Source organism: Nerophis ophidion, linkage group LG01, assembly GCF_033978795.1.
Source record: "Nerophis ophidion isolate RoL-2023_Sa linkage group LG01, RoL_Noph_v1.0, whole genome shotgun sequence".
Lineage (NCBI taxonomy): Eukaryota > Metazoa > Chordata > Actinopteri > Syngnathiformes > Syngnathidae > Nerophis > Nerophis ophidion.
The window spans coordinates 3,796,557-3,816,926 of record NC_084611.1 but is presented as its reverse complement, the minus strand read 5'-3'; the positions used below and the strand labels follow the sequence as shown (position 1 = coordinate 3,816,926).

The 20,370-nt window shown below is 32.2% G+C and overlaps 1 protein-coding gene across 1 annotated transcript in view; it reads left to right on the top strand.

Moving 5' to 3' along the window:
- The window catches only part of LOC133549118 (merlin-like), a 62,023-nt gene that overhangs the window by 8,698 nt on the left and 32,955 nt on the right, over positions 1-20,370 (top strand). Inside the window, 1 exon segment of the mRNA XM_061894260.1 lies at positions 4,902-4,985. Coding sequence (XP_061750244.1) covers positions 4,902-4,985 — 84 coding nt within the window.

The window sequence follows — 20,370 nt, the reverse complement described above, 5'->3', positions numbered from 1 at the left end:
TTTAATCCTTAGGGCTCCTGGGGAGCATAGAGGGTCTCAGTCACTAAAATGTTAAAAATAAGTCAAATTATTATTATTCTTTTTACAGTAAATCTCTATATCAACTTGAGGTTGATATAAAGTAAAACAAATAAGGTTTATTGCCTTTTCTTTCAAATAAAACTTTGTTTTTTATAGTAAAACTGAAATATGCAGTATTTCTGCAAGGTTAGTGACAATAAAACAACTACAACTGCAAGGTTAGTGACAATAAAACAACTACAGCTGCAAGGTTAGTGATAATAAAACAACTACAGCTGCAAGGTTAGTGATAATAAAACAACTACAGCTGCAAGGTTAGTGACAATAAAACAACTACAGCTGCAAGGTTAGTGACAATAAAACAACAACAGCTGCAAGGTTAGTGACAATAAAACAACTACAGCTGCAAGGTTAGTGACAATAAAACAACTACAGCTGCAAGGTTAGTGACAATAAAACAACTACAGCTGCAAGGTTAGTGACAATAAAACAACTACAACTGCAAGGTTAGTGACAATAAAACAACTACAACTGCAAGGTTAGTGACAATAAAACAACTACAGCTGCAAGGTTAGTGACAATAAAACAACTACAGCTGCAAGGTTAGTGACAATAAAACAACTACAGCTGCAAGGTTAGTGATAATAAAACAACTACAGCTGCAAGGTTAGTGACAATAAAACAACTACAGCTGCAAGGTTAGTGACAATAAAACAACTACAACTGCAAGGTTAGTGACAATAAAACAACTACAGCTGCAAGGTTAGTGACAATAAAACAACTACAGCTGCAAGGTTAGTGACAATAAAACAACTACAGCTGCAAGGTTAGTGACAATAAAACAACTACAGCTGCAAGGTTAGTGATAATAAAACAACTACAGCTGCAAGGTTAGTGATAATAAAACTACTACAGCTGCAAGGTTAGTGACAATAAAACAACTACAGCTGCAAGGTTAGTGACAATAAAACAACTACAGCTGCAAGGTTAGTGACAATAAAACAACTACAGCTGCAAGGTTAGTGACAATAAAACAACTACAGCTGCAAGGTTAGTGACAATAAAACAACTACAGCTGCAAGGTTAGTGATAATAAAACAACTACAGCTGCAAGGTTAGTGATAATAAAACAACTACAGCTGCAAGGTTAGTGACAATAAAACAACTACAGCTGCAAGGTTAGTGACAATAAAACAACTACAGCTGCAAGGTTAGTGATAATAAAACTACAGCTGCAAGGTTAGTGATAATAAAACTAAAGCTGCAAGGTTAGTGACAATAAAACAACTACATCTGCAAGGTTAGTGACAAAACAACTACAGCTGCAAGGTTAATGACAATAAAACAACTACAGCTGCAAGGTTAGTGATAATAAAACAACTACAGCTGCAAGGTTAGTGACAATAAAACAACTACAGCTGCAAGGTTAGTGATAATAAAACAACTACAGCTGCAAGGTTAGTGACAATAAAACAACTACAGCTGCAAGGTTAGTGACAATAAAACAACTACAGCTGCAAGGTTAGTGACAATAAAACAACTACAGCTGCAAGGTTAGTGACAATAAAACAACTACAACTGCAAGGTTAGTGACAATAAAACAACTACAGCTGCAAGGTTAGTGACAATAAAACAACTACAGCTGCAAGGTTAGTGACAATAAAACAACTACAGCTGCAAGGTTAGTGACAATAAAACAACTACAGCTGCAAGGTTAGTGATAATAAAACAACTACAGCTGCAAGGTTAGTGACAATAAAACAACTACAGCTGCAAGGTTAGTGATAATAAAACTACAGCTGCAAGGTTAGTGATAATAAAACTAAAGCTGCAAGGTTAGTGACAATAAAACAACTACAGCTGCAAGGTTAGTGACAATAAAACAACTACAGCTGCAAGGTTAGTGACAAAACAACTACAGCTGCAAGGTTAATGACAATAAAACAACTACAGCTGCAAGGTTAGTGATAATAAAACAACTACAGCTGCAAGGTTAGTGACAATAAAACAACTACAGCTGCAAGGTTAGTGATAATAAAACAACTACAGCTGCAAGGTTAGTGACAATAAAAGAACTACAGCTGCAAGGTTAGTGACAATAAAACAACTACAGCTGCAAGGTTAGTGACAATAAAACAACTACAGCTGCAAGGTTAGTGACAATAAAACAACTACAGCTGCAAGGTTAGTGACAATAAAACAACTACAGCTGCAAGGTTAGTGACAATAAAACAACTACAACTGCAAGGTTAGTGACAATAAAACAACTACAGCTGCAAGGTTAGTGACAATAAAACAACTACAGCTGCAAGGTTAGTGACAATAAAACAACTACAGCTGCAAGGTTAGTGACAATAAAACAACTACAGCTGCAAGGTTAGTGATAATAAAACAACTACAGCTGCAAGGTTAGTGACAATAAAACAACTACAGCTGCAAGGTTAGTGATAATAAAACAACTACAGCTGCAAGGTTAGTGATATTAAAACAACTACAGCTGCAAGGTTAGTGACAATAAAACAACAACAGCTGCAAGGTTAGTGACAATAAAACAACTACAGCTGCAAGGTTAGTGACAATAAAACAACTACAGCTGCAAGGTTAGTGACAATAAAACAACTACAACTGCAAGGTTAATGACAATAAAACAACTACAGCTGCAAGGTTAGTGACAATAAAACAACTACAGCTGCAAGGTTAGTGACAATAAAACAACAACAGCTGCAAGGTTAGTGACAATAAAACAACTACAGCTGCAAGGTTAGTGACAATAAAACAACTACAGCTGCAAGGTTAGTGACAATAAAACAACTACAGCTGCAAGGTTAGTGAAAATAAAACAACTACAGCTGCAAGGTTAGTGACAATAAAACAACTACAGCTGCAAGCCACCAGAAACAAACATGGCGGATAGCACAGAAAGGTATAGCACATTAGCTCGGATTCAGACTCGGATTTCAGCGCCGTAAGCGATTCAGCAGATTACGTATGTATTGAAACGGATGGTTGGAGTGTGGAGGCAGGTACTGAAAACGAAATTAAAGAAGAAACAGAAGCTTTTGAGCCATATCACGACAGACAGCGGCACAGGAGGAAGCGCGGACAAATTCGGCGATCGCCTTCTAACCGAAGATTGGTATGTGTTTGTTTGGCATTAAATGTGGGTGGAGGGATAGGCTGGATGCAAATATAGCTACAAATGAGGCATAATGATGCAATATGTACATACAGACAGCGGCACGGGAGGAAGCGCGGACGAATTTGGCGATCGCCTTCTAACCGACGATTGGTATGTGTTTGTTTCGCATTAAATGTGGGTGGAGGGATAGGCTGGATGCAAATATAGCTACAAATGAGGCATAATGATGCAATATGTACATACAGACAGCGGCACGGGAGGAAGCGCGGACGAATTTGGCGATCGCCTTCTAACCGACGATTGGTATGTGTTTGTTTGGCATTAAATGTGGGTGGAGGGAAAGGCTGGATGCAAATACAGCTACAAATGAGGCATAATGATGCAATATGTACATACAGCTAGCCTGAATAGCATGTTAGCATCGATTAGCTTGCAGTCATGCCGCGACCAAATATGTCTGATTAGCACATAAGTCAATAACATCAACAAAACTCAACTTTGTGGACTTTCTGTTCTTAAGAGTTAGGATCTTCAAGGCGTTGAATCATTTTGTCAATGAGATATTAAGAGAAATGACACTGTTTGGTATGTTACAAAATATAATGTTATTATTCAAGGTGCATTTGTCTATTTAATGCATCTTTATTTCAACAAAATACGGAATAAATGTCCAACTTGCTAAAACACCAAAATCGTGTGGGGGTTGAATCATTTTGATCACAACCCTATGCTAGGACAGAGACGGCAAGAATGTGTGGATATCCTGCGACACTCAAAGCAGATGCATTTCCAACATGGCAAATCCTTGCATCCAGCACACCTTACAACAGTGGTACTAAAAGATGCAACCTATTCTTAAAAGAGAAACTGTTTATTATATATCATCCAGACCTGTCATCCCTCAACAAGCGCAGTGAAATCATTTCAAATTGCCGCCACAGACAGAAAAACACCTCCTAGGTAACACATGAGCCAATCACCACACCCTACGCCTGCCTGTACCCACCCACTCTGTGCCCTATATAAACCATTGTATGTGAATGCTTCCATTAAAATCTGATGATTGAGGGAACCCCTCATGAAACAGTTCTGTAGAGACGAAGTAGTCTTGTGATTTTTTCCACACCTACATATTGCGCTCTACTACGGTATCGAACACTATTCTCTGGATAATCCAATCAAGACATATATATATATATATATATATATATACGCCCCTCCCCAATTCAACGCTTTCACCACTGCTTAATTCCTCCGGGGTTGTGGATGGCTGACTATCACTTTACTGCGGCAGCCAGCCTCCAGGGCCCCAACCCCCCCCCCCCTCTGTTGCAAGTTGGTGTGATTACATGTACCATGTTTATGTGTGCCATGTTATGTGAGGTTTTTTTTCCCCTCTGACTCAGTCTGGACCCCTCCTGAGGGTCCAGCCTTAGACTGATATTTTTTTGTACTCTTCCCCCTTTCCCAATGTCTCCTTTTTCTCACATTTTTTACACCTTTTTTTTTGTGTCAACTTTAAGTTTAGTTTTATTTCCAGTCACTCGGCTTACAAGAATTTCAAAGTAAAAAAAAAAAAAAGAAAAGAAGCAGCCATTGTTCCCTGAATTCATTTCCTGGAATCCCCCGCCGGCCGCTAAATGGATTTCTCGGAAGGACTTTGGATTCTTTTGGGCGGGATGATTGTTTTTCGCTGGTGTGTTGTTGTCGCCGCTCTGATTGTGTGTGACTCGCCACCCAGGTGAAGAAGAAGATCCTGGAGGAGGAGATCCAGTGTCCCCCCGAGGCCTCCGTGCTGCTGGCCTCCTACGCCGTCCACGCCAAGGTCAGACGCCATCAGCAATATTGCTACACAATCTCCTTCCTATTCCCACTCCACATAACTAACTTCCTTCTGTGGTCGCCTGTCATCACTCAAAACATGTTTGCCAAAGGAAACATGTTAAAATTGTCATGTAAGACTTGTCCGAAAATGTAATTAGCAAGTAAAAGTTGTTATTAGCTCTGCTTGCTAATGTTGTCAAGTTGTGTACAAAATGTTGTCTTTTCTTCCTCACAACATCTCTGGCCTAAAAACTATGTCTCCCTCAACAATACTGTAGTACTCACAGGATTGTAGTAGCTCTCTTTACATATTTGGAATAGAAATTAGTTGTTTTTTTACATATTTGGAATAGAAATTAGTTTGTTTTTTTACATATTTGGATTAAAAATTAGTTCGTTTTTTCCATATTTGGACTAGAAATTAGTTTGTTTTTTACATATTTGGACTAGAGATTAGTTAGTTTTTTCCATATTTGGACTAGAAATTAGTAAGTTTTTTACATATTTGGACTAGAAATTAGTTAGTTTTTTCCATATTTGGAATAGAAATTAGTTTGTTTTTTTACATGTTAGGACTAGAAATGAGTTTGTTTTTTACATATTTGGACTAGAAATTAGTAAGTTTTTTACATATTTGGACTAGAAATTAGTACGTTTTTTACATATTTGGAATAGAAATTAGTTTGTTTTTTTACATGTTAGGACTAGAAATGAGTTTGTTTTTTACATATTTGGATTAGAAATTAGTTAGTTTTTTTACATATTTGGACTACAGATTAGTTAGTTTTTTCCATATTTGGACTAGAAATTAGTTAGTTTTGTTACATATTTGGATTAGAAATTAGTTAGTTTTTTGCATATTTGGGCTAGAAAATTTGTTTGTTTTTTTACATATTAGGACTAGAGATTAGTTCGTTTTTTTACATATTTGGACTAGAAATTTGTAAGTTTTTTTACATATTTGGAATAGAAATGTGTTTGTTTTTTTACATATTTGGACTAGAAATTAGTTTGTTTTTTACATATTTGGACTAGAAATTAGTTTGTTTTTTTACATATTAGGACTAGAAATTAGTAAGTTTTTTACATATTTGGAATAGAAATTAGTTTGTTTTTTTACATATTAGGACTACAGATTAGTTTGTTTTTTCCATATTTGGACTAGAAATTAGTTAGTTTTGTTACATATTTTGATTAGAAATTAGTTAGTTTTTTGCATATTTGGAATAGAAAATTAGTTTGGTTTTTTTACATATTAGGACTATAGATTAGTTTGTTTTTTTACATATTTGGAATAGAAATTAGTTAGTTTTTTTACATATTAGGACTAGAGATTAGTAAGTTTTTTACATATTTGGAATAGAAATTAGTTAGTTTTTTTACATATTTAGACTCGAAATTAGTTAGTTTTTTACATATTTGGAATAGAAATTAGTTTGTTTTTTTACATATTTGGATTAGAAATTAGTTAGTTTTTTTACATATTTGGACTAGAATTTAGTAATTTTTTTTACATATTTGGAATAGAAATTAGTTTGTTTTTTTACATATTAGGACTACAGATTAGTTAGTTTTTTCCATATTTGGACTAGAAATTAGTTAGTTTTGTTACATATTTGGATTAGAAATTAGTTAGTTTTTTGCATATTTGGGCTAGAAAATTTGTTTGTTTTTTTACATATTAGGACTAGAAATTAGTAAGTTTTTTTTACATATTTGGACTAGAAATTTGTTAGTTTTTTTACATATTTGGACTAGAAATTAGTTTGTTTTTTACATATTTGGACTAGAAATTAGTTAGTTTTTTTATATATTGGGACTAGAGATTAGTTTTTTTTTTTACATTTGCCTGCTAGTGTTGTCAAGTTGTGTACAAAATGTTGTCTTTTCTTCCTCTCAACATCTCTGGCCTAAAAACTACTTCTTATGTCTCCCTCAGCAATACTGTACTACTCACAGGATTGTAGTAGCTCTCTTTACATATTTGGAATAGAAATTAGTTACTTTTTTACATATTTGGAATAGAAATGTGTTTGTTTTTTTACATATTAGGACTAGAGATTAGTTTTGTTTTTTTACATATTTGGACTAGAGATTAGTTAGTTTTTTACATATTTGGACTAGAAATTAGTTGTTGTTTTTACATATTTGGACTAGAAATCAGAATCTGTTTGTATACTTTTAATGAGAAATTAGATTTTTTTTTTAACATATTTGGACTAAAAATTAGTAGTTTTTTTACAAATTTGGACTAGAAATAAAAGTTTGTTTACACGTCTGGACTATAAATGAAAATGTGTTTTCATATTCGGACTAGAAATTAGTTTGTTTAGATATTTTGACTAGAAATTAGATTTTGTTTACATATTTTTACTAGAAATTATGGCCTGCGATGAGGTGGCGATTTGTCCAGGGTATACCCCGCCTTCCGCCCGATTGTAGCTGAGATAGGCGCCAGCGCCCCCCGCGACCCCGAAAGGGAATAAGCGGTAGAAATGGATGGATGGATGGACTACAAATGAGAATTTGTTTACATATTAGGACTAGAAATCAGAGTTTATTTACATATTTTTACTAGAAATTAGATTTTGTTTACATATTTTGACAAAAAAAATTGAATTTGTTTACATATTTGGACGAGAAAAGAGAGTTTATTTACATATTTTGACTAGAAATGAGAGTTTATTTACACATTTTGACTAGAAAGGAGAGTTTATTTATACATTTTGACTAGAAATTAGAATTGGTTTTACATATTTTGACTAGAAATGAGAATTGGTTTTACATATTTTGACTAAAAAATTTGAATTTGTTTACATATTTGGACTAGAAATTAGTTTGTTTTTTTACATATTTGGATTAAAAATTAGTTCGTTTTTTCCATATTTGGACTAGAAATTAGTTTGTTTTTTACATATTTGGACTAGAAATTAGTTAGTTTTTTTACATATTTGGACTAGAAATCAGAATTTGTTTATATAGTTTGATGAGAAATTTGATTTTTTTAAACATATTTGGACGAAGAATTAGTTTTTTTTTTTTAACAAATTTGGACTATAAATGAGAAATTGTTTACTAATTTGGACTAGAAATTATAATTGTTTTACATATTTGGACTAGAAATCAGATTTTGTTTACATATTTTTACTAGAAATTAGATTTTGTTTACATATTTTTACTAGAAATTATGCCCTGCGATGAGGTGGCGATTTGTCCAGGGTGTACACCGCCTTCCGTCCGATTGTAGCTGAGTTAGGCACCAGCGCCCCCTGCGACCCCAAAGGGAATAAGCGGTAGAAAATGGATGGATGGATGGACTAGAAATGAGAATTTGTTTACATATTTGGACTAGAAATGAGAATTTGTTTACATATTTGGACTACAAATGAGAATTTGTTTACATATTAGGACTAGAAATCAGAGTTTATTTACATATTTTTACTAGAAATTAGATTTTGTTTACATATTTTGACAAAAAAAATTGAATTTGTTTACATATTTGGACGAGAAAAGAGAGTTTATTTACATATTTTGACTAGAAATGAGAGTTTATTTATACATTTTGACTAGAAATTAGAATTGGTTTTACATATTTTGACTAGAAATGAGAATTGGTTTTACATATTTTGACTAAAAAAATTGAATTTGTTTACATATTTGGACTAGAAATGTAAATATGTTTACATATTTTGACTACAAGTGAGAATTGGTGTACATATTTTGACTAGAAATGAGAATGTTTGTATATCTGGACTACAAATGAGAATTTATTTACATATTTCGACTAGAAATAAAAAAATTTTTTTTTACATATTTTGACTAGAAATTAACATTTTTTTCACTAGAAATGAGAATCTGTTTACATATTTTGACTAAAAATGAGAATTTGTTTACATATTTTTAGTAAAAATGAGAATTTGTTTACATATTTTGACTAGGAATGAAAATTTATTTACATATTTTAACTAGAATTTTTTTTATTTATTTTTTTTACATATTTTGACAAAAAATTAGAATTGTTTTTACATATTTTGACTAGAAAGGAGAATTTGTTTACATATTGGGACGGTGTGGCGCAGTGGTAGAGTGGCCGTGTGCAACCCGAGGGTCACTGGTTCAAATCCCACCTAGTACCACCCTCGTCACGTCCGTTGTGTCCTGAGCAAGACACTTCACCCTTGCTCCTGATGGGTGCTGGTTGGCGCCTTGCATGGCAGCTCCCTCCATCAGTGTGTGAATGTGTGTGTGAATGGGTAAATGTGGAAGTAGTGTCAAAGCGCTTTGAGTACCTTGAAGGTAGAAAAGCGCTATACAAGTACAACCCATTTATCATTTATTTATTTTGACTAGAAATGTTAGTTTGTTTACATATTTTGACTACAAGGGAGAATTGGTTTACATATTTTGACTAGAAATGAGAGTTTATTTACATATTTGGACTAAAAATGAGAATTTGTTTACATATTTTGACTAGAAATGAGAGTTTATTTACATATTTGGACTAAAAATGAGAATTTGTTTACATATTTTGACTAGAAATGAGAATTTATTTGCATATTTTAACCAGAAATTAGATTTATATATTTTTTTTACATATTTTGACTAACAATACAATTTGTTTACATATTTTGACTAAAAATTTGAATTGTTTTTACATATTTTGACTAGAAATTATCATTTGTTTACATATTTGGACTAGAATGATAATTTGTTTACATATTTGTATTACAAATGAGAGTTTATTTACATATTTTGACTAGAAATGAGAATTGTTTTTACACATTTTGACTAGAAAGGATAATTTTTTTTACATAATTTGACTAGAAATGAGAATTTGTTTACATATTTTGACTAGAAAGGAGAGTTGTATTTACATATTTGGACTAAAAATGAGAATGTGTTTATATATCTGGACTAGAAATGAGAATTTATTTACATATTTCGACAAGAAATTAATTGTTTTTTTTTTTTTACAAATTTTGATTAGAAATTACCATCTTTTTCACATATTTTCACTAAAAAATATAATCTGTTTACATATTTTGACTAGAAATGAGAATTTGTTTACATATTTTTACTAAAAATGACAATTTGTTTACATATTTTTACTAAAAATGACAATTTGTTTACATATTTTTACTAAAAATGAGAATTTGTTTACATATTTTGACTAGAAATGAGAATTTGTTTACATATTTTTACTAAAAATGACAATTTGTTTACATATTTTTACTAAAAATGAGAATGTGTTTACATATTTTGACTAGAAATGAGAATGTATTTACATATTTTAACTAGAAATTAGATTTTTATTTTTATTTTTTACATATATTGACTAAAAATTAGAATTGTTTTTACATATTTGGACTAGAAATGAGAATTTGTCTACATATTTGGACTAGAAATGATCATTTATTTGCATATTTTAACTAGAAATTTGATTTATTTTTATTTTTTTTACATATTTTGACTAAAAATGATCATTTGTTTGCATATTTTGACTAAAAATTAGAATTGTTTTTACATATTTTGACTAGAAAAGAGAATTTGTTTACATATTTGGACTAGAAATGTTAGTTTGTTTACATATTTTGACTACAAGGGAGAATTGGTTTATATATCTTGACTAGAAATGAGAATTGTTTTTACATAATTTGACTAGAAATGAGAATTTGTTTACATATTTTGACTACAAGTGAGAACTGGTTTACATATTTTGACTACAAATGAGTTTTATTTACATATTTGGACAAAAAATGAGAATTTGTTTACATATTTTGACTAGAAATGTTAGTTTGTTGACATATTTTGACTACAAGGGAGAATTGGTTTACATATCTTGACTAGAAATGAGAATTTGTTTACATATTTGGACTAGAAATGTTAGTTTGTTTACATATTTTGACTACAAGGGAGAATTGGTTTACATATCTTGACTAGAAATGAGAATTTGTTTACATATTTGGACTAGAAATGAGAATTGTTTTTACATATTTTGACTACAAATGAGAATTTGTTTACATATTTTGACAAGAAATGAGAATTGTTTTTACATATTTTGACTACAAATGAGAATTTGTTTACATATTTTGACAAGAAATGAGAATTGTTTTTACATATTTTGACTAGAAATGAGAATTTGTTTACATATTTTGACTACAAGTGAGAACTGGTTTACATATTTTGACTAGAAATTAGAGTTTTATTTACATATTTGGACTAAAAATGAGAATTTGTTTACATATTTTGACTAGAAATGAGAATTGATTTGCATATTTTAACTAGAAATTAGATTTATTTATTTATTATTTACATATTTTGACTAGAAATGACAATCTGTTTATATGTTTTGACTAAAAATTTGAATTGTTTTTACATATTTTGACTAGAAATTATAATTTGTTTACATGTTTTGACTAGAAATGTTAGTGTGTTTACATATTTTGACTCCAAGGGAGAATTGGTTTACATATTTTGACTAGAAAGGAGAGTTTTATTTACATATTTGGACTAAAAATGAGAATGTGTTTATATATATGGACTAGAAATTAGAATTTGTTTACATAAAATGAGAATTTGGTTACATATTTTGACTAGAAATGACAATTTATTTGCATATTTTAACTAAAAATTAGATTAATTTTTTTTTTACATATTTTGACTAGAAATTACAATTTGTTTACATATTTGGACAAAAATTAGAATTGTTTTTACATGTTTTGACTAGAAATTATAATTTGTTTACATATTTTGACTAGAAATGTTAATTTGTTTACATATTTTGACTACAAGGGAGAATTGGTTTACATATTTTGACTAGAAATGAGAATTTGTTTACATAATTTGACGAGAAATGAGAATTTGTTTACATATTTGGACTAGAAATGTTAATTTGTTTACATATTTTGACTACAAGTGAGAATTGGTTTACATATTTTGACTACAAGTGAGAATTGGTTTACATATTTTGACTAGAAAGGAGAGTTTTATTTACATATTTGGACTAAAAATGAGAATGTGTTTATACATCTGGACTAGAAATGAGAATTTGTTTACATAAAATGAGAATTTGGTTACATATTTTGACTAGAAATGACAATTTATTTGCACATTTTAACTAAAAATTAGATTAATTTATTTTTTTACATATTTTGACTAGAAATTACAATTTGTTTACATATTTGGACAAAAAATTTGAATTGTTTTTACATGTTTTGACTAGAAAGGAGAATTTGTTTAAATATTTTGACTAGAAATTATCATTTGTTTACATATTTTGACTAGAAATGTTAGTTTGTTTACATATTTTGACTCCAAGGGAGAATTGGTTTACATATTTTGACTAGAAAGGAGAGTTTTATTTACATATTTGGACTAAAAATGAGAATGTGTTTATATATATGGACTAGAAATTAGAATTTGTTTACATAAAATGAGAATTTGGTTACATATTTTGACTAGAAATGACAATTTATTTGCATATTTTAACTAAAAATTAGATTAATTTTTTTTTTACATATTTTGACTAGAAATTACAATTTGTTTACATATTTGGACAAAAATTAGAATTGTTTTTACATGTTTTGACTAGAAATTATAATTTGTTTACATATTTTGACTAGAAATGTTAATTTGTTTACATATTTTGACTACAAGGGAGAATTGGTTTACATATTTTGACTAGAAATGAGAATTTGTTTACATAATTTGACGAGAAATGAGAATTTGTTTACATATTTGGACTAGAAATGTTAATTTGTTTACATATTTTGACTACAAGTGAGAATTGGTTTACATATTTTGACTACAAGTGAGAATTGGTTTACATATTTTGACTAGAAAGGAGAGTTTTATTTACATACTTGGACTAAAAATGAGAATGTGTTTATACATCTGGACTAGAAATGAGAATTTGTTTACATAAAATGAGAATTTGGTTACATATTTTGACTAGAAATGACAATTTATTTGCACATTTTAACTAAAAATTAGATTAATTTATTTTTTTACATATTTTGACTAGAAATTACAATTTGTTTACATATTTGGACAAAAAATTTGAATTGTTTTTACATGTTTTGACTAGAAAGGAGAATTTGTTTAAATATTTTGACTAGAAATTATCATTTGTTTACATATTTTGACTAGAAATGTTAGTTTGTTTACATATTTTGACTACAAGGGAGAATGGGTTTACATATTTTGACTCGAAATGAGAATTTGTTTACATAATTTGACGAGAAATGAGAATTTGTTTACATATTTGGACTAGAAATGTTAATTTGTTTACATATTTTGACTAGAAATGAGAGTTTTATTTACATATTTGGGCTAGAAATGAGAATGTGTTGATATATTTTGACTAGAAATGTGAATTGTTTTTACATAGTTTGACTAGAAAGGATACATTTTTTAACATATTTTGACTAGAAATGAGAATAGTTTTTACATATTTTGATTGGAAAGGAGAATTTTTTTTACATATTTTGACTAGAAATTATTATTTGTTTACATATTTGCACTAGAAATGTTAATTTGTTTACATATTTTGACTAGAAATTAGAGTTTTATTTACATAATTGGACTAAAAATGAGAATGTGTTTATATATCTGTACTACAAATGAGAATTTGTTTACATAGTACATACGGCGTGTTGTAACCTGGAGTTGGCACCGGTTTCAAACACTTGGCGGGTAAACAGGCCCTCGCCAACAAAGCAAGCTTACCTGCTAGAAAGCGCCGGAAAGCAAGGCTCCACTTTTCAAAATGTGCTAACTCAATGCTCATGTACATTGAAATGCCATATACTGTACATGCTACTGATTAGCATTAGCAATTTCAACACCTCCACATACAAGTAAGATGTGCGTTACAATCAAACAACTGGTGTGTAGTCAGTGCATTATTTAAGTCTGGACTATTATTTAAGTCTGGACTCCCGGGTCGTGCATCACTTCAAATAGTTGATGGCAACACCTCCTCTGCACTCCCTCAGTCTCTTCCCTCGCTCGCCACTCGCCGCGACAATCGATTGGCGAGTCTCCGCAGCGAGGCTCAGACGACCAGCTATCAAAAGTTTGTGGTTGGGGCGGGGGAGGGTGAGGGGAGGGGGTGGGCGGAAAAGCCTTCAAGCCATCCGAGGCGTTCAGGTTGAAGGAGCCCCCGGTCTCTGACAGGCGGACATGGTCCACGGACTTGGAGGGGAATCACACGTCAGTCCACCTGTCCACTTTGATTAAAGCCCCCTCCACATTTAATAAGTCCTGCCCGGACTGGACTGCTCAGTCCGTCTCGTCTCATTTGCCAGACCTGAGACAGCGGAGGAGTGTTCGCAGCCCCCTGAAGCGTTCTTATCTGCCCGTGGTGAGTCCGCAAGAACAGAAGGTAGACTTGGCCACAGCTGCTTTGGGAGCAAGTAATGCACTGACGTCTGGATCTGGCACCTCAAGAGCTGCGCTGGACAATGAGCGGGCAGCCTAGGGCTTTTAGCTACCTTGAAGGTAGAAAAGTGCTATACAAGTATAACACATTTATAACGTTGAAACATGTTTTTCGACGACATTTAATCAGCGTCAGGTTGTGACGTTGATTTGACATTGAAATGTGGTTATTTTACAACCAATATTCTGCAACACAAATACAACGTTGAAACAACATGCTTTTTGATGACGTTTATTCAATGTCAGGTTGTGACGTTGATTTGACATTGAAATGTGGTCATTTTATAACCCATATTTTATAACACAAACCTAACGTTAAAACAACATGCTTTTTGACGACATTAAATCAATGTTGGGTTGTGACGTTGATTGACCATTGAATTTTAGTCATTTCCCAACCAATATTCTACAACACAAACCTAACGTTGAAACAACATGCTTTTCGACAACATTTAATCAACGTCAGGTTATGACGTTGATTTGACATTGAAATGTGGTTATTTTACAACCATAAAACAACATGCTTTTTGACGACGATTATTCAATGTCAGGTTGTGACGTTGATTTGACCATTGAATTTTGGTCGTTTCCCAACCGATATTCTACAACACAAACCTAACGTTGAAACAACATGTTTTTCGACGACATTTAATCAGCGTCAGGTTGTGACGTTGATTTGACATTGAAATGTGGTTATTTTACAACCGATATTCTGCAACACAAATACAACGTTGAAACAACATGCTTTTTGATGACGTTTATTCAATGTCAGGTTGTGGCGTTGATTTGACATTGAAATGTGGTCATTTTATAACCCATATTTTATAACACAAACCTAACGTTAAAACAACATGCTTTTTGACGACATTAAATCAATGTTGGGTTGTGACGTTGATTGACCATTGAATTTTAGTCAATTTTACAACCAATATTTTATAACACAAACCTAACATTGAAACAACATGTTTTTCGACAACATTTAATCAGCGTCAGGTTGTGACGTTGATTTGACATTGAAATGTGGTTATTTTACAACCAATATTCTGCAACACAAATACAACGGTAAAACATTTGTCCATTGAATTTTGTTTATATTCCCAAACAATATTCTACAACACAAACCTAACGTTGAAACAACATGCTTTTTGACAACATTAAATCAGTGTTGGGTTCTGACGTTGATTGACCATTGAATTTTAGTCATTTTTACAGCCAATATTTTATGACACAAACCTAACGTTGAAACAACATGCCTTTTGACGACGTTAAATCAATGTTGGGTTGTGACATTGATTTGACATTGAAATGTGGTTATTTTACTACCAATATTCTGCAACACAAATACAACGTTGAAACAAGATGCTTTTTGATGACGTTTATTCAATGTCAGGTTGTGACGTTGATTTGACCGTTGAAATTGGGTTATTGTCCCAACCAATATTCCACAACACAAATACAACGTTAAAATATTTGACCATTGAATTTTGGTTATTTTCCCAACCGATATTCTACAACACAAACCTAACGTCGAAACAACATGCTTTTTGACGACATTAAATCAATGTTGGGTTCTGACGTTGATTGACCATTGAATTTTAGTAAAATTTACAACCAATATTTTATGACACAAACCTAACGTTGAAACATGCTTTTTGACGACGTTTAATCAGCGTCAGGTTGTGACGTTGATTTGACATCGAAATGTGGTTATTTTACTACCAATATTCTGCAACACAAATACAACGTTGAAACAACATGCTTTTTGACGACGTGTATTGAATCACAGGTTGTGGCATTGATTTGACATTGAAATGTGGTTATTTTACTACCAATATTCTACAACACAAACCTAACGTTGAAACAACATGCTTTTTGACGACGTTAAATCAATGTTGGGTTCTGACGTTGATTGACCATTGAATTTTAGTCAATTTTACAAGCAATATTTTATAACACAAACCTATCATTGAAACATGTTTTTCGACAACATTTAATCAGCGTCAGGTTGTGACATTGATTTGACATTGATATGTGGTTATTTTACAACCAATATTCTGCAACACAAATACAACGTTGAAACAACATGCTTTTTGATGACGTTTATTCAATGTCAGGTTGTGGCGTTGATTTGACCATTGAATTTGGGTTATTGTCCCAACCAAAATTCTACAACACAAATAAAACATTAAAACATTTGTCCATTGAATTTTGTTTATATTCCCAACCAATATTCTACAACACAAACCTAACGTTGAAACATGTTTTTCGACAACATTTAATCAGCGTCAGGTTGTGACCTTGATTTGACATTGAAATGTGGTCATTTTATAACCCATATTTTATAACACAAACCTAACGTTGAAACAACATGCTTTTTGATGACGTTTATTCAATGTCAGGTTGTGACGTTGATTTGACATTGAAATGTGGTCATTTTATAACCCATATTTTATAACACAAACCTAACGTTGAAACAACATGCTTTTTGACGTCGTTGAATCAATGTTGGGTTCTGACGTTGTTTGACCATTGAATTTTTGTCAATTTCACAAGCAATATTTGATAACACAAACCTAACGTTGAAACATGTTTTTCGACGACGTTTAATCAGCGTCAGGTTGTGACGTTGATTTGACATTGAAATGTGGTTATTTTACAACCGATATTGTGCAACACAAATACAACGTTGAAACAACATGATTTTTGATGACGTTTATTCAATGTCAGGTTGTGACGTTGATTTGACCATTGAATTTGGGTTATTGTCCCAACCAATATTCTGCAACACAAATACAACGTTAAAATATTTGACCATTGAAATTTGGTTATTTTCCCAACAAATATTCTACGACACAAACCTAACGCTGAAACAACAAGGTTTTTGACGACGTTAAATCAATGTTGGGTTGTGACGTTGATTGACCATTGAATTTTAGTCAATTTTACAACCAATATTTTATAACACAAACCTAACGTTGAAACATGTTTTTCGACGACATTTAATCAGCGTCAGGTTGTGACGTTGATTTGACATTGAAATGTGGTTATTTTACAACCAATATTCAACAAAACAAATACAACGTTGAAACAACATGCTTTTTGATGACGTAAAATCAATGTTGGGTTCTGACGTTGATAAACCATTGAATTTTAATAATTTCCCAGCCAATATTCTACAACTCAAACCTAACGTTGAAACAACATGCTTTTTGACGACATTTATTCAATGTTGGGTTCTGACGTTGAAATTTGGTCATTTTCCCAACCAATATTCCACAACTCAAACCTAACATTAAAACAACATACCTTTTTGACGTTTATTGAAGTTTAAAAAAAAGTGTCTCTGGAACTTTGTGACGTTGATTTGACATTGAAATGTGGTCATGTCCCAACCAACAACGAGGAGTCAGCGTTTGACATCAACATTGTCCCAATGTATCTCATTTGCAACGTTGTTTCCAAGTCAGTTTTAAAGGACACGTACGTATGTTGGGGGTTGTGTCACGGTCTTGTGCCCGCCGGCTTGATTATTCTGATATCAAATGTCAAGTGGTGTCCCCCCTGAGCCTTCCTACTTCTGCTGCCTGCTCTGTATTCTGTGTTCTGTGTTCTGTGTTCTGTGTTCTGTGTTCTGTATTCTGTATTCTGTATTCTGTATTCTGTACTCTGTATTCTGTATTCTGTATTCTGTATTCTGTATTCTGTGTTCTGTGTTCTGTGTTCTGTATTCTGTATTCTGTGTTCTGTGTTCTGTGTTCTGTGTTCTGTATTCTGTGTACGTGCCAAAGCCACAAGTGGATTCCGCCAGGGTGGTTTTGAGATAAAGCTGCACTCCGGGGGGGATACACATGCAGATGAAAGTCCCCCCGGCGGCCAGGCCCAGTCGGCCGTGAGCCGGACTAAGACGCGAGTCCAGCCCAGTGGGAATTGAGACCACTGTGCTTAAGTCACGGATCCTGTCTGGGTTCCTAAGCTGTCACGGGCAGAAAATGGCCGAGTGTTGACACGCGGCGTCTCTCCCAGGATCAATTAGTGCCGCCGAGCGCCCGTTGTTTGCGGTTAATTGTGAGAGGGAAGGTGCGGAATAGCAATGAAGCTGAGGTGATGGTGCAGTGTCGGGTTTCGTCAGCAGCTGACGAGCTGAGGGACAGCAGAGGAAGCTAATTGAGCAAAGGGACGCAATTAAACACAAGCTGGTATAGTACTGCTTTCTCTCCTGGATCCATCAAACTCTTCAGAGACAACTGGTTTACATACTTGGTCTAGAAATGACAGTTTGTTTACTTATTTGGTCTAGAAATGAGAGTTTGTTTACATATTTGGACTAGAAATGACAGTTTGTTTACATATTCGGACTACAAATGAGAATTTGTTTACATATTTGGACTAGAAATGAGAGTTTGTTTACATATTTGCACTAAAAATTAGAATTTGTTTACATATTAGGACTATAAATTAGATTTTGTTTACATATTTGGACTAGAAATGAGAGTTTGTTTACATACCTGAACTAGAAATGAGAGTTTGTTTACTTATTTGGTCTAGAAATGACAGTTTGTTTACTTATTTGGACTAGAAATGACAGTTTGTTTACATATTCGGACTACAAATGAGAATTTGTTTACATATTTGGACTAGAAATGAGAGTTTGTTTACATATTTGCACTAAAAATTAGAATTTGTTTACATATTAGGACTATAAATTAGATTTTGTTTACATATTTGGACTAGAAATGAGAGTTTGTTTACATACCTGAACTAGAAATATTTACTTATTTGGTCTAGAAATGACAGTTTGTTTACTTATTTGGACTAGAAATGACAGTTTGTTTACATATTCGGACTACAAATGAGAATTTGTTTACATATTTGGACTAGAAATGAGAGTTTGTTTACATATTTGCACTAAAAATTAGAATTTGTTTACATATTAGGACTATAAATTAGATTTTGTTTACATATTTGGACTAGAAATGAGAGTTTGTTTACATACCTGAACTAGAAATGAGAGTTTGTTTACTTATTTGGTCTAGAAATGACAGTTTGTTTACTTATTTGGACTAGAAATGACAGTTTGTTTACATATTCGGACTACAAATGAGAATTTGTTTACATATTTGGACTAGAAATGAGAGTTTGTTTACATATTTGCACTAAAAATTAAAATTTGTTTACATATTAGGACTAGAAATTAGATTTTGTTTACATATTTGGACTAGAAATGAGAGTTTGTTTACATACCTGAACTAGAAATGAGAGTTTGTTTACTTATTTGGTCTAGAAATGACAGTTTGTTTACTTATTTGGTCTAGAAATGACAGTTTGTTTACATATTCGGACTACAAATGAGAATGTGTTTACATATTTGGACTAGAAATGAGAGTTTGTTTACATATTTGCACTAAAAATGAGAATTTGTTTACATATTAGGACTAGAAATGAGAGTTTGTTTACATACCTGAACTAGAAATGAGAGTTTGTTTACATGTTTGGACTAAAAGATTATAGTTTGTTTACATATTTGGACTACAAATGAGAAGTTGTTTACATATTTGGACTATAAATGAGAATTTGTTGAATATTTTTACTATTAACGAGAATGTATTACATATTTGGACTACAAATGAGTTTGTTTACATATTTTGACTAGAAATGAGAATTTGTTTACATATTTGGACTAGAAATTAGAATTTGTTTACATGTTAGGACTAGAAATTAGATTTTGTTTACATATTTGGACTAGAAATGAGAGTTTGTTTACATACCTGAACTAAAAATGAGAGTTTGTTTACATGTTTGGACTAAAAATGATAGTTTGTTTACATATTTGGACTACAAATGAGAATTTGTTTACATATTTGGACTAGAAATGAGAATTTGTTGAATATTTTTACTATTAACGAGAATGTATATACATATTTGGACTAAAAATGAGTTTGTTTACA